Raw genomic sequence first — 12,913 nt, 5'->3', positions numbered from 1 at the left:
TAGTAACCTAATGGAAAAAGAAGTTGAATTTTGAGAAGCATCTTGTCAAATTTTCCCTTTTGAAGCAGTAGTGAGGTATGTTCTATCCAGATGGATTCTCATCTGGGTACTCTGATTGCTGTTCTACAGGTACACATTCTAATCCAGTGTACATATGGCCACAAATACAATTTCAGATACTCTTATTGAAAAATAATTTTAAAAAATACTACTTCCTGCTGCCATACCCTGTGTTTAGGTGTTTCAAATGCAAGTGTTGAAACAATCATGTGCATTAAGTTCTATCCTAAGTGTTCATATCTGCACAGTTCCTCAAATGCTAAGAAGTGGAATGCATTTTGAACTGCCTTTTTGAGCAGATCCCTATTCCTGCAGACCCCTCATCTTTTTTCAGCTTGTGTTAATGACTGGTTTTACCCAATGTACATTTATTGACAGTTGGTGTTCTTTCATGCCTTTTGTGAGATTCCAGCAACTTGCAAGTATTAGTAAGCCTTTATTCAGCTGTGAAGCCAAGGAAGCAAAGTTTCAGTTGCAGTCTCAAACTAGATGGGTTCTGCTGCCAGATGCATGCACTTTCCCCTCACTCCCCCAAAAAAAGGCATAAACCAAATTTGTTTTCTTAGTAGTATAGAAAGCTCTTCAGTTTAGACAAATTATTATTATCATTACTACTAGCAGTAGTGTTGTTACATATTTATAAACTGGGTTTTATATATATTCAAATATATAGGTTTATTTCCATAGAAATATCTTTTCTAGGCCTGGTTGAGAGGTATTTTTTCTTAGTAAAGCATAGGCACCATGTTCAGTGATACTATTCTAGATAAGTTTTCTTCCTTGCATAAGGCTCACAAAGTGACATTGCATCTGAAGGCTAAAATTCCATTAATTCCCAATGATGTATCACTGTGTCTCAGATGGTAACTTTTTTGTTGTTGCCGTGTGTTGGACATTGGTTATAACAGCCAAAATAATTAACTTTGTATCTGATGCATTCCTTCTGTTATGTTCCATACTGATGCCTCCTTGAATGGTTTATTTTAAAATCCCTTTTCCTAAAGTCTTCATGGTATGTCCTTGTACTTGATGGTACTGAGAAGGAATGTGTTCGGTAGATTCTGCTCCCCAGTGGAATAGACGAGGAAATTTTTGAGTGTGAGTTTTAGGGAAAATACAGGAAATTTTCAGTATTAAAATTTTCAGTATTAATACAACCTGTCCTATCTAGGTATTCTGTCTTCTAATTTTCCTGGTGGAGCATCTGCCAATATCACTTACTGGAGCTAAGCTGATAATCCAATATGTTGGGGAAAAGGGTTCTTTTTTGAGTGCTGAAAAATTGAGCATTTTTTGTGTGGTCTATCCTTGAGACCTTCAATAGCATGAAAAATCATACCTTTCAGAAAGCTAAATAATCTAGACTTTATAGAGTTAAGCTAAAATATTTCTCTTATGTTGTGTTGCAACATGCGTATCCGGTCTATAAATGTTTTTTAAAAAAATCTTCTAGATGAAGAATAAACAGTGCTAAATATGGTAATAACATTAAGCCACAAAATTCCTTACAATTGTGTCAGTGTGCCTTGGAAACTTCACACATACTGGAGGAAAGCAATATTTATATCCATGAAAAGACATCCTTTTGCCAGATACTCCTGCTTTTGATTTGCACCGTATCCATCTAGATTTGCACATAGTCTGCAGAATTGTTTTCTAGAGTTATGAAATGTAAAACTGTTAAATGAATACATTAATCATATACACATCTAAGTTTTAAAGGAAGTGCTTTTCATTCTTTTCTTTAGTGCTGTAGAAAACCACTGTATACATACTTCAGCTGTGCGGTGTCACAGAATCACAGACTGGTTGAGGTTAGAAGGGACCTCTGGAGGGTGTCTTGTCCAACCACCCCCTTGCTCAAGCAGGGCCACCTAGAGCTGGTTGCCCAGGACCATTTCCAGATGGCTTTTGAGTATATCCATTTGAGTTCTCCTGGTGAAGACTGAACAAGGGTTGTTGTTTTGGTTTGTGTTTTTTTAAAAAAATCTTTGACTCTTTATCTGTATATTTTCAAAGTTTAAGAAATGTGGGTTTTGTGGATTGAGGAGGAGAATACCTGTCTCTCTCTGCCTGGTCCCAGGGCACTCTGTTCTGCTGCTCTTAATTATTCATTAGATTCTACATCAAGATTCAATCATTGCTATTAGGAATAAAATAGCTATCGGAGGAACACTGATACATTTGTGACTTGGAAAATGCTTGACTTCTCATATTTAAATTAGCACTTTTTTTTATACATAGCAATCATGATGCTTTTTTAAAACTAGCTTTTCTGCTTTTGCAATGCTTACCTTTTGAGATTCCATGACAGTGATTTTTAAGGAATAGATCCAAAAAAAAAAGCATACCACCAGTGTCTATAAAAGGAGCTATAACAAACTGCTACGTATCCAAGTTCTGAAGTAAAATATTTGAAAATAGCATAAAATTAATCTGTTGGGCTGTGTAACTTTTTCATTTTAGTTTGCTTTCCATTTCTTTATATGTCATAATTCCTGAAAAGTCAGTTGATACTTGTAAGCTTCTTACATTCTGGACATGTACTTGTTTTTTATCCTTTGTGTTTTCTTGTAATTAGCAAGATGCTTGGTTTAAACTCTTGTTGTGGTACTTTGGTTTTTAAAATAATAGAGTCATAAAATGGTTAAGATTGAAAGGGACCTTAGAGATCATCAGGTTCCAACCTCCCTGCTATGAGCAAGGACACCTCACACTAGACCAGGCTGCAATAGTCTCATCCATGCTGGCTGTAAACACCTGCAGGGAGGGGGCTTCCACAGCCTCCCTGGGCAACCTATTCCAGTGCCTTATCCTCATGGTGAAGAATTTCTAATCTAAATCTCCCCTCTTCCAGTTTAAAACCATTACCTCTTGTCCTATCACTCTAGTGAAAAGCCCCTCCCCAGCTTTCCTGTAGGCCTCTGGGTTTTAATGTACGCAGTACATAAAACTTTTGAATCTTTAAAAACAAGAAAGGAAGAGTATGTGTTTAAACTTGACTATCTATGTGATGAGGACTACATTACCCAAATATTTGGTTCCCTGAGGCAGTGAATTCAGTAAGTTCTCAGTAACACAAGAGCTGTGAAATAAATTCTCTGCAGTTAATATTAGACTGACTGATTGACTGCTTTGGAAAGCACTTCTTGTTACTTTTATAATTTTAATTTGTTAAATGTTTAAATATAAATTAAATAATTTATAATAAATATGTGTATAAATATATAAGTATAATAAATATTTATACAAATATAAATATATAAAAAAATATGCTTTGCTCCTTGCCTTTGTAGCACTGCTAATGCACCAGAAGATGATGCTCCAAATAGATACCCCCGAACAGACAGGACAACTTACAGCAGATACAGCAGGGATGCAAATTCTTCTGGCAGTTCTGTACCAAATAACGCGTTGGAAAAGAGGATCGAGGAACTTGAAAGGGTAGGTACCAACTAACATCTGCATGGCATGCATCTTACATAAAGTACCCTTGAAATTCCCTGGGGAAATTTACAAGTAAAAGATACAGAAATTATGCTACATGCTTGAAGCACAGATAGTTATGTCTATAAAAATGTATAAAGAGTCAGACTGACTGAGAAGAATGTGAATGTTCTAATCCAGATGTTTAGTTGTCACTTGGTACATAAGTGAGAAATAGTTGAGGTAAAGATCAAACACTTATGAAGCCAGCAGTGCTCTGCATCTATCTTATGTGCACCTTGTGACACACCAACACGGGGCAGATAACTTGGGGGAAGGAAGGGCTTGCTAGCTGTTCAGAAAATGAGTAAGCCTGTTTCTGATCTACTTCTTGTTTTGAATTTTTTAATGTACTGAAATATTATACAATTTAATTGCTATCCAGCTGTTTGTCAAAGTTTTAAATATTTAAAGCAAATATTCAAAACAAAGTTTTCCTTATTTCAGATATTCTTAATACAGACAGTTTTTGGAAAATACAACAATGGTATAGCTGAGTTTTTCACATAAAACTGCATTGTGCTAAATAGTGTCATCTGTGTAACCTATTACTGGCTTCTCTGTCTTCCTCTGAAGTGGATTTTTATGAGTAACTTGCCAAATATTCTTGAATCATATGGATGAAAGTTACTAAGTAAGCACGATTCAAATAGATTTTTTTTGAGAAGGATATTTTGTATAAATTACATTTTTTTAACAGTTGGGTAAGCCTGGTTTGAGCGAAGCATATCATAATCCTTCCTTTCAAATAAGCTCCTTTCTGAAATATTCTAACTGCCGGTAACACAGAAAATAGAGGAAGACTTAAGGGCTTTCTTCCAGTGTCCTGAAGCCTGATTTACTGAATTCCTAATGGATGCTTTAATTTTTTCTCACATTTAGGCCCACAGATCTAACAGCGAGTCTTCTTTCGTTGTTAATGATAGTATTACCTGCCTTTGCCCTGCCCCGAGAAAAGAAAAAAAGACTAACTCTTCTAATGTAACAATTTTGGAAGCTTATACTTTGCATTTACTTACTTCTCTTCTGGGCCTCTGTCCAATTTGGGGTTCATGCTTAAGTTAAATGTTAATTACAACATTATCTCTGGAATCAGACATACCACACAGGTTTGCTGTGGGTAAAATTTTTGCTCAGATGTCTTTCTTTAGCTCCTTGAAATGTAAGGGCTTGAATATGTGGGTTAGACTTGCTGTAGAAAAAGAATTCTTGGTAAGTGTGTGTTTTTCTTCTGTGTTTGTTTTAAATGGTAATAATGTAAAACTGTTTCTTAAAACCAAAAACTACATATCATACTTCATTGTATATTCTGGTTTTAGGAACTTGCAAAGGAGAGACAGGAAAATGTGAGGTTAATGAAGATGACACAGGACAAGGAGGAACTAATTGGAAAGCTGAAGGAAGAAATTGATTTATTAAACAGAGTAAGCACAGACTTTCTTACATGTTGCTATATAAAGGGGGGATTAAAGTCCCTGTATTCTCTATGCTTTTCATGCACTCGCATCCACTGGGCAGGCTCAGAAGATAATTACATGTGGTTTATTTTTTGTATTTGTGCAACTTGTCAAGAGGCATGTCAATAAGTTGTATTTTTTCCAGGTGGCTTCTGTTTGTCATGGTTAACTCTCATAAGTTGTGTGCTACTGGAGTACCTGAATTTTTTGTTGCTGTAAGTGTTTGTAGAACAGGGTCATAAAAGCAAGAGTTCTTTACTGCCTGTTCTTTCCAAATTCAGAATGTAGTATTCCAGGAAATAATTAACTTGGAGTTTTATCAGTTTTTTTAGTAAATTGTTACTTTAGTCAGACAAAATAATTATACATTTCATTTCATTTTAGTCAGCTTTTAATTACTAGTAATAGTTCAGATAGATTTAGGAGTAAGTGCTTTATATTCTGACACATACTTTGATACTCTCTATTGTTGATTTCCATGTAACAAGACTTAGGGCAGGAGGACTTGGGCCAGCATCACTCACACAGGATGGGTGGGCTGGAGAAGAGTGGATAGAAGATTGAGATGTGCTAGCGAATGGGATAGGATAAGAAGTTGTAGAGTTGATAGAAGATACCCATTTTAACAAGTTCCAGTTTTAAGGGCAGACTCTTCCATAGGGTGGATTAGTGCCTTCATCTTGAAATTCCTGGCAGAGGTGCAGAGCCTAGATGTACTAGAGAAATAGGCCTCTACTAGTCTAGTGAAGACATTCCTGTAAAACTTCAGAAAAAAATTTCAGAAGTGACTTTGTTCAATCCAGCAGTGAAGAGGAGCAATAATACTTTGTGTGCATACTGGCAAACTTTATTTTTCTGCTATTTATTTGTAACAAAGGATGACAGCATTCACAAGTTTATGAACTAATCTAGACCACAAAAGGATATGAGGTTATTCTGCAACTGATTTTTTTTTTTTTTTTTAATAAATTTGGAAGTTAATTTGTAGGATAAATGAAGTATGTTTTTGGAGAGATTTCTGTTTTAATTGAGGAATTGGTCTTCATGCTATTCTTCCATTCTGCAAAGAATCTGTCACATCTAAGCTGATGACCTTATTACAGTCAAGGCAAGTGTTCATTCCATCTACATAATGGATGATGAAGCTACTTAATACTCCTGGTCACACCTGACTTCCTGATCCAGAGGTCGGAAAGTACAAATCAAAAGAACGTCAATCACTGTAAGCTTGTGTTTAGGACCACAACTGTTTATGAGGTTTGCTTTTCAAGAAACAGGGTTATTTTGTTCTACTATATTTGAAGTATGATGTCCTAATTAAAATCTATCGAGTGCCTGACTAGAAACCATCTTGGAACATCTGTAGTAAAGTCAAGCAGTGCTTGTTTCTTGCCCGTGTTATATATGATGGCAATTTCTGCTTATTGTGTGGAAAGAAAACATGAAACAGAATACAGTATTTTCAAAAACCTCAGTATTCTACAATTACTAAAATGGTACCTTTCCATGACATCTGTAAAGCCATTTTATTGGTTCTCCCTAGTTAGCGTCTTTAAACACAGAAGACAATCTTTGTTTTCTTTCTCCATCAGGTCAGCATTTATCATAGCTATAACATTGTCTGTTAGCTTAATTGCAGTGCAGACTATTTGTGTTTGAATCCCTTGGGCTTTTCTTAATGATGACATAACTGCCTTTTGACTTTATGACCAGCATAATACTTTGTCTTCTTACAGAAGTTTAAACCCATGTCTCAAGTGATGCTTCCATTAAAACAGATGCAGTTTTACTTTCTTTTTTAACAGCTCTTGGATTTATGATTGCTGCTATATTGGCTATCCATGTGGATTTAGAAAGAGTAATTTAGAATATTAAGACTGTTAAGAGAAGCTACAGAAATACTGCATCATTCCCATGATAAAAGGATATGGAAGTTAATAGGACAGTTATATTTGCCTAAAGTTTATTATCATAACTGAGATCATGAGAGCCAGCACTTTGGACGTCCCTTAGTTTCTTTGTGGAACTGTTACTGTATAGACCTGGCACTGAGGCTGGATGCTTTGCATGGAAGAACAGTTGTGATCTTCAGCCTTCTGCTTAGATAAAATAATGTCCTGAGGACTAAACTTCAGGAGTTTATGCAGAGAACTTTTTAAAAAGTTTTGCTGCTAGACAACCTAAATAGTGGACTCTAAATTTGACCATCTACACATTCATTGTATTTCTCCATCTTTTCTATCCATCAAAATGCACAGTTACTGCATGCTAAGTTGCACAAATATGGAAAGAATTTCACGTTAAAGCATCTAAATAACCTCCTAAAATGCCATTTTATTTCATAGTGTTCTTACTGCTCAGCCCTCATGTTTAAATAAATCCTCTTTCTAGAAGTTTCAGTGGGTTCATGCCATGTATGCATGCTTGGTTGGCAAAGATCTCATGTTACACTTGAAAATCTGTTTTTCCAAAAATCCTGACAATTTTTTGCAGACTTTATCTCTTTTTAAGTAAATATGTTTTTTTTAATATAGCGATATAATTTTATTGAGATCAGTAAATACATCACAAAGATACTTTTAGTGGCTAAAGTGCTGGGAGTGAAAGAATGCCATTTATTGCAGAAAGCCTTTTCTATTTCTCAATAAAAATGCAGCTCGTGTTCTTTAAGTATGTCTGCCACTTTTTTTGTAAGAAAGAGTAACTGCTCCATAAAACCCTCAAGTGCCTGAAGAGAAAGGCATCTTGAGACATTTTAATATTTGTAGGCTAAGTTCAACTGTTGATTAGTTTACACTTGGTCATCTCTGACCTCACTAACATGTCATTGTAGTTAAATGTATGTTTGTAGAGAGTCTGTCAGAGAAGATTTACAGTCCTATTAGTGTCACTTGTGTAGTTATCTGTTCCTTTGGTATGTGAAGTCCAAGCTTTCTTGATACTGCATTGTTTTTACTAATACGCATGAATTAGTGTTGTAATTTTGAATAAGAAGCTTTAGATTTCAGAGTGGCAAAAAAAAACCACCTACATCTCTTGGTCCATTATTTCTGTAGATATTTAAACTGCAGTAGTTATTTTTCCTGGCTCATGTTCAAGAAATTCCTACTTGTAGTAATCTTTGGAATGTTATTTTTGTAGCATAAACATTTCCAAACTTTTTATATTTTAATTTGAGTAAATTACAGGTATATTAAACAGAAGGCTTTTAGGTAAGCTTTTAATTGAGGCGTCTAATGGCTAGGTTGAAAGCAGTCCAAACACAGTGTTACAGATACTGAGCTAAAAAAATACCATTTTATTGAAGGAGTGTTATTCCTCCCATCTGATTATTGGTCGAAACTGCACAGGAGAGGAAACAAAGTGTGTTTCTTACTGTTACGCCATAAACTGCATTTATAGTAGCTATCCATCAAAACTTTTCATGTTTAGATATTTAAGTAACTTGTATCTGTTATGTTGGAGTGGTCAAATGCTTTCCCTGGAATTCATTCGTACTGTGATTCGTACTTCTCTGAGGCAAGGAGGAATTTCAGCTAGTGATTTCTTGTTTCCATATTACAAAAGTAATTGCAAAAGTATTGTGATACGGATTTTGGCTTGGCAAACTGAAGAGGCTTTTAAAAATAATTAGCCAATTAAGCACAACATCTCTAGCATGCTCTTCTGGAATGACCCCATTAAAAAGAAATATGAAAATAAGCTCCATGTGTCAAACACCACTCAACAACTTAAAGGGAACAAATCTTTTCTCTGCTACTGTTTTATGCTTAATCTAGCATGGCTACGGTAGGGTTTTTTAGACTTCAGTGAAAAGGCGTCTGAAATCTCTGATGAGAATCCTGGTTCATCCTCCTTTGCCCGCCTTTCACTTTCTGCCTAGAAGGGCTGTCCTTTGGGTCACTCTTCTGTTATGTCATGTTTTCATTCTCATTCTGTTTCTTCCATGTTGTTTGTTTTTTTTTTCAGTAAAAGTGTTTTTACTGGAGTAATGCTTATATTAAAACAGCTGATTTCACTGTTTTTCATTTTAAAGGCTTGAAGATACTTGGTAGGAAAAAAGTGAAATGGGAACTGGGTAAATGTGGTAACTGGTGAAAGAGTGATGAACACTTGAGGTGTGAGCAATCTATTTTAAGGACCCATTATGACTGTGTGTGTTTGCTTTTCTTTTTTCAGTAGCAGTTTAGATAGAAGTTGCAAAATGCCTTTTCATTTTTTTTTCACAGAAAAGAAAAAAGAATAGGCAGTACTTTTTCTGAAAATGTTGATAGTCAGTTTAAAGCACAAAACAGATCTTCTTGCAATAATAACCAGTGATGTGTGTATGTTAGCAGGATAGTTGCAGACAGGCAGTCTGGTGACCAGAGTCAAGAGCTGACCAATACACTCTCTATATGCCAGTAATCACCGCTCTGCTATTTTGGTTTCTAATGCATGAATGCCTGCTGTAGCTTTAGTTTGAATATATGTTTCAATTAAAATGTGCTTCTACATAGAAGTATAATATTACTGTTTTGTAATTGCAGTAACACTTGGGAAAGGCTAGTTCAACAGATACAAGGGTAGCTACCGTGACACTAATTCTTCCTAACCCAAACTTCTTCATTTCAGAGCTAAGATGTTAAATTCATGCTGCTACTAAGGTAGAGATTGTATTTATGAGAAACATGTCTTTTTCCTTTCACAGGACCTAGATGATATAGAAGATGAAAATGAACAATTGAAGCAAGAAAATAAAACCCTCTTAAAAGTTGTTGGACAGCTGACAAGGTAGAAGATTCAAGCCTCAATGAGGAAAGATTTAAAAACTACTGATTGAACATTAAGGTCAATATAGTAATACTTCCTGTGTTGCAGTATGTTATAATAACTGTCTTTATATTTATTGTTAGGAAACCAGATGAATGTTTATTTTCGTAGTACTTTCTTCTTCATTCAATGAAATGGCATCAAATTTAGGGTATATTTTTGGCTTTCTTTTCACATAAGAATAATTAAATTTTTTTGCATACTTCAAAATACTATGTTCAAAAATATTTGGGTTTTGTATCTTCAGATTACATTTGGATAAATTACAGTAATTTAGAACATAGCAGAAAGATCACTTTCAGTCCATGTGGGTGTATATTTTTGAAATGAATGGAAGCAATACGTATAAGCTTTGTTTACACAGATCCAAAATACATATTTTGGGAAATATTTCTCTTTTTTTTGTTTAAACAGCTGTAAAGTGGATGCCTTATTACTGATGTATAACATTTTGCAGATTGATTACTTGCTCTAAAACACTTACATGTTGAGGTTTTTTTACTGTATCTGAAAGACTGACAGCAGCTTTTTTTTTTTTTTCTTCTGTGTAACAGTATTCTGGCAGGATGGGGAGGTTTTATTAAAAAAAACAACCCATATACCAAAAAAATAAATAAATCAGTAAATCACCTGTGGTACCAGCATTCATGAGGTCTTCAAATAATTTTGAAATTGTGCACTGCGGTTTATTTTAAAGCTTTTGTTTTAGCAATGAAATGCATGTTTGCCATCAGGCAGTAAGTTTGTTTGCTGTGTTGAGAATTGGAACAAAGCCTGGAGCTTTAATTTTAGTAAAGACACCTTTGCAGTACTCTTCTACTTAAAGCTGTCATCTTAACGTTTGTAGTGATTATAAGCAATATGAGTTTTTTGATGTTTTCATTTTTTAAGCTGGGTGAAAAATTTTGTATGTAACAAAGTAGAGAGACATACAAGCAATTTATGCCCATTTGAAACATCAAATTGTTTTAAAAAACGTTTTATACTTGATTTTAAATTAACAAGGTGTTTAAAAAGTGCCTCTTTAGATATTGCAATCCAGTTGTGACTGTGTACTGATTCTTCTATAAGTAGACAGAATTTCCATTTGACATTAACCACAGATCTCAATTAACAGTTCTCTTCCCGAAGTTCTTGTTAGGCTAAAATTTTATGTACTTTATTTCACCTTTAATACAGCACATTTTTCATTCCTGATCAGAATCAATGTATATGTCATTTGAGTCAGAACACTAGAAGTGAAAACATTTCAGAGTCTAGGCTTTTTTTTTTTGAATATTTGAAGTTTGGTGTAAGAAAGTTGCATGCATATAGATTTTTTTTACCTTAAAACTTAAAGGCAACTTTAATGTATAACGTTCACCTTTTCAGATCTGCAGATTGTTTTAATGATGCTTATTTAATGACTGTAGGAATTTCTTCAATTTCAAATCCAGGTATTATTGTTTCACCTTGGATTGTTTTGGATCTAGAATAGGTTATTTTGCATTTCTGTATTCTAATGAGGAGGAAATTGTAAAGCTTTAAAGTATTTTTCAAGACACTTACATTCCAGGATGTTTTTCTTCACAGTGGATGAAATCCCATGGGACACCATTTAAAACCTTTACTCAGGGGTTTAAATGATATGGGGAGTTTGTATAGACCCTCTGAACTATGATATACACCAGTGAATATTGCTTTTAATATTATTCAAACAGTGAGAAGTCCCTTAATTTTTCAGTCTCATGAAATTAAAAATGTAATCAGTTGAGATGTATGCCTTCTGAATAAATATGAAACTCTCTGGAAGAAGATGTGATTTTCTTCTCTGTCTACTAGGTAGGAAATACACATACCTGTCTGTGGCATGGGATGTCAGACTTTTTGAAGCATCACTAAGGAGTTAATACAGAACACACATATTAATACGAAGACTTAAATGAGCTATTTAATAAACTGTATTTCACATACATTTTAAACCAAAGAACAACAGCAAAGAGCATAAGTAAGAGTTACTTGTCATATTATCTCTTCTTGGTTTCCCAGTGTATTGGCTAAAACTTAGGAGCAGAAACCCCAAAATTAGGATTTCTTTTTCAACGTGGACATGTAGCTGACAGGAATATTGGGCAGAATAACTTCTAATACCCTAGATTGAGGAGGTACTGGCAAAAGAAATTTCCAAGTATTTGAAAACTTCACACATAACATGTGAGCGAAGGAACTGTTGGGAACTCACAGATAGAAGTACATCAGGACGCTATTGTTGTTTTGTATTATTGTAAAAATGCAGAATTCCTCATGGTTTTAAAACTTCCCACAGATTGTACCTTGAAGCATAACACTTACTCTAACATTTTGGAATGTTTAGATGGCTTTTTGGGAAAAAGTATGTCAGTACCAATTCATTATCACTTACATTATCAGGCTTTTTGGAGAAGTTTAGTAGACTCTAGGAAAAAAGATATATTAAGACCAATCTAGTAAGTACTTGCCATTATCTTCTTATTTAAGCAGGGTACCATTATACTCAAGTTCAAACATGGAATAAATTTTTATCTTAGGTGATTTGAAGGTGTTAAAATAGCTACCTTACCAGCAATGCACTAACCCATGTTCACATCCTCACCAGTCCAACACCTCAGTTGCTCTCAATCATGCGATTTAGTGTTGGTGACTTTCACAAGGAAATTCAAAATTTCCTTTCCAAAAAAGGAAAATTTAAATAAATAAATGCCCATGTTTAAGTTCAGTGTTACTTGATATGTACATTAACTGTCTGTATTTGCAAATGAGTGGTTTTATTTCTGTCTTTAAAGCAAAATTTTTCATAGTTAACTACCGGATTTATGTTTCCACATTTGGAGATAAATTATTTGTGTTGTATTGGCTCTGAATTTGAGAGATGGAGTGAAAAAAGAGGGTAACAAGAAGGAAATCGGTGATCTCCAAAGACTGAAGTGTAACCTAATGATTCTTCTTCTATTCAGCTGTACTGAGAATTAGCTATGGAAAGATTTGTGATTGGCATAAGTACTATGAAAGATACAGGAGTTTTAGTATCCTGGAAGCAACTGAGTAATTTACATCAAAGCTCTTTGCAACTTGCCTGGTAT

At 34.6% G+C, this 12,913-nt stretch overlaps 1 protein-coding gene across 1 annotated transcript in view; it reads left to right on the top strand.

The window, feature by feature from the left end:
* Positions 1–10,335, top strand: part of PAWR (PRKC, apoptosis, WT1, regulator) — a 78,137-nt gene extending 67,802 nt beyond the window's left edge. Inside the window, exons 5-7 of the mRNA XM_010008041.1 lie at positions 3,357–3,504; positions 4,866–4,970; positions 9,694–10,335. Coding sequence (XP_010006343.1) covers positions 3,357–3,504; positions 4,866–4,970; positions 9,694–9,780 — 340 coding nt within the window. The 3' untranslated portion in view covers positions 9,781–10,335. The remainder of the gene's footprint in view (positions 1–3,356; positions 3,505–4,865; positions 4,971–9,693) is intronic.
* The last annotated feature ends 2,578 nt before the right edge of the window (positions 10,336–12,913 follow it).

The sequence above is a fragment of the Chaetura pelagica genome, unplaced genomic scaffold (genome assembly GCF_000747805.2).
Source record: "Chaetura pelagica isolate M959 unplaced genomic scaffold, ChaPel_1.0 scaffold50, whole genome shotgun sequence".
In the NCBI taxonomy this organism is placed as follows: domain Eukaryota; kingdom Metazoa; phylum Chordata; class Aves; order Apodiformes; family Apodidae; genus Chaetura; species Chaetura pelagica.
The sequence above is the reverse complement of the archived record's forward strand: the minus strand, read 5'-3'. Positions and strand labels throughout refer to the sequence as shown.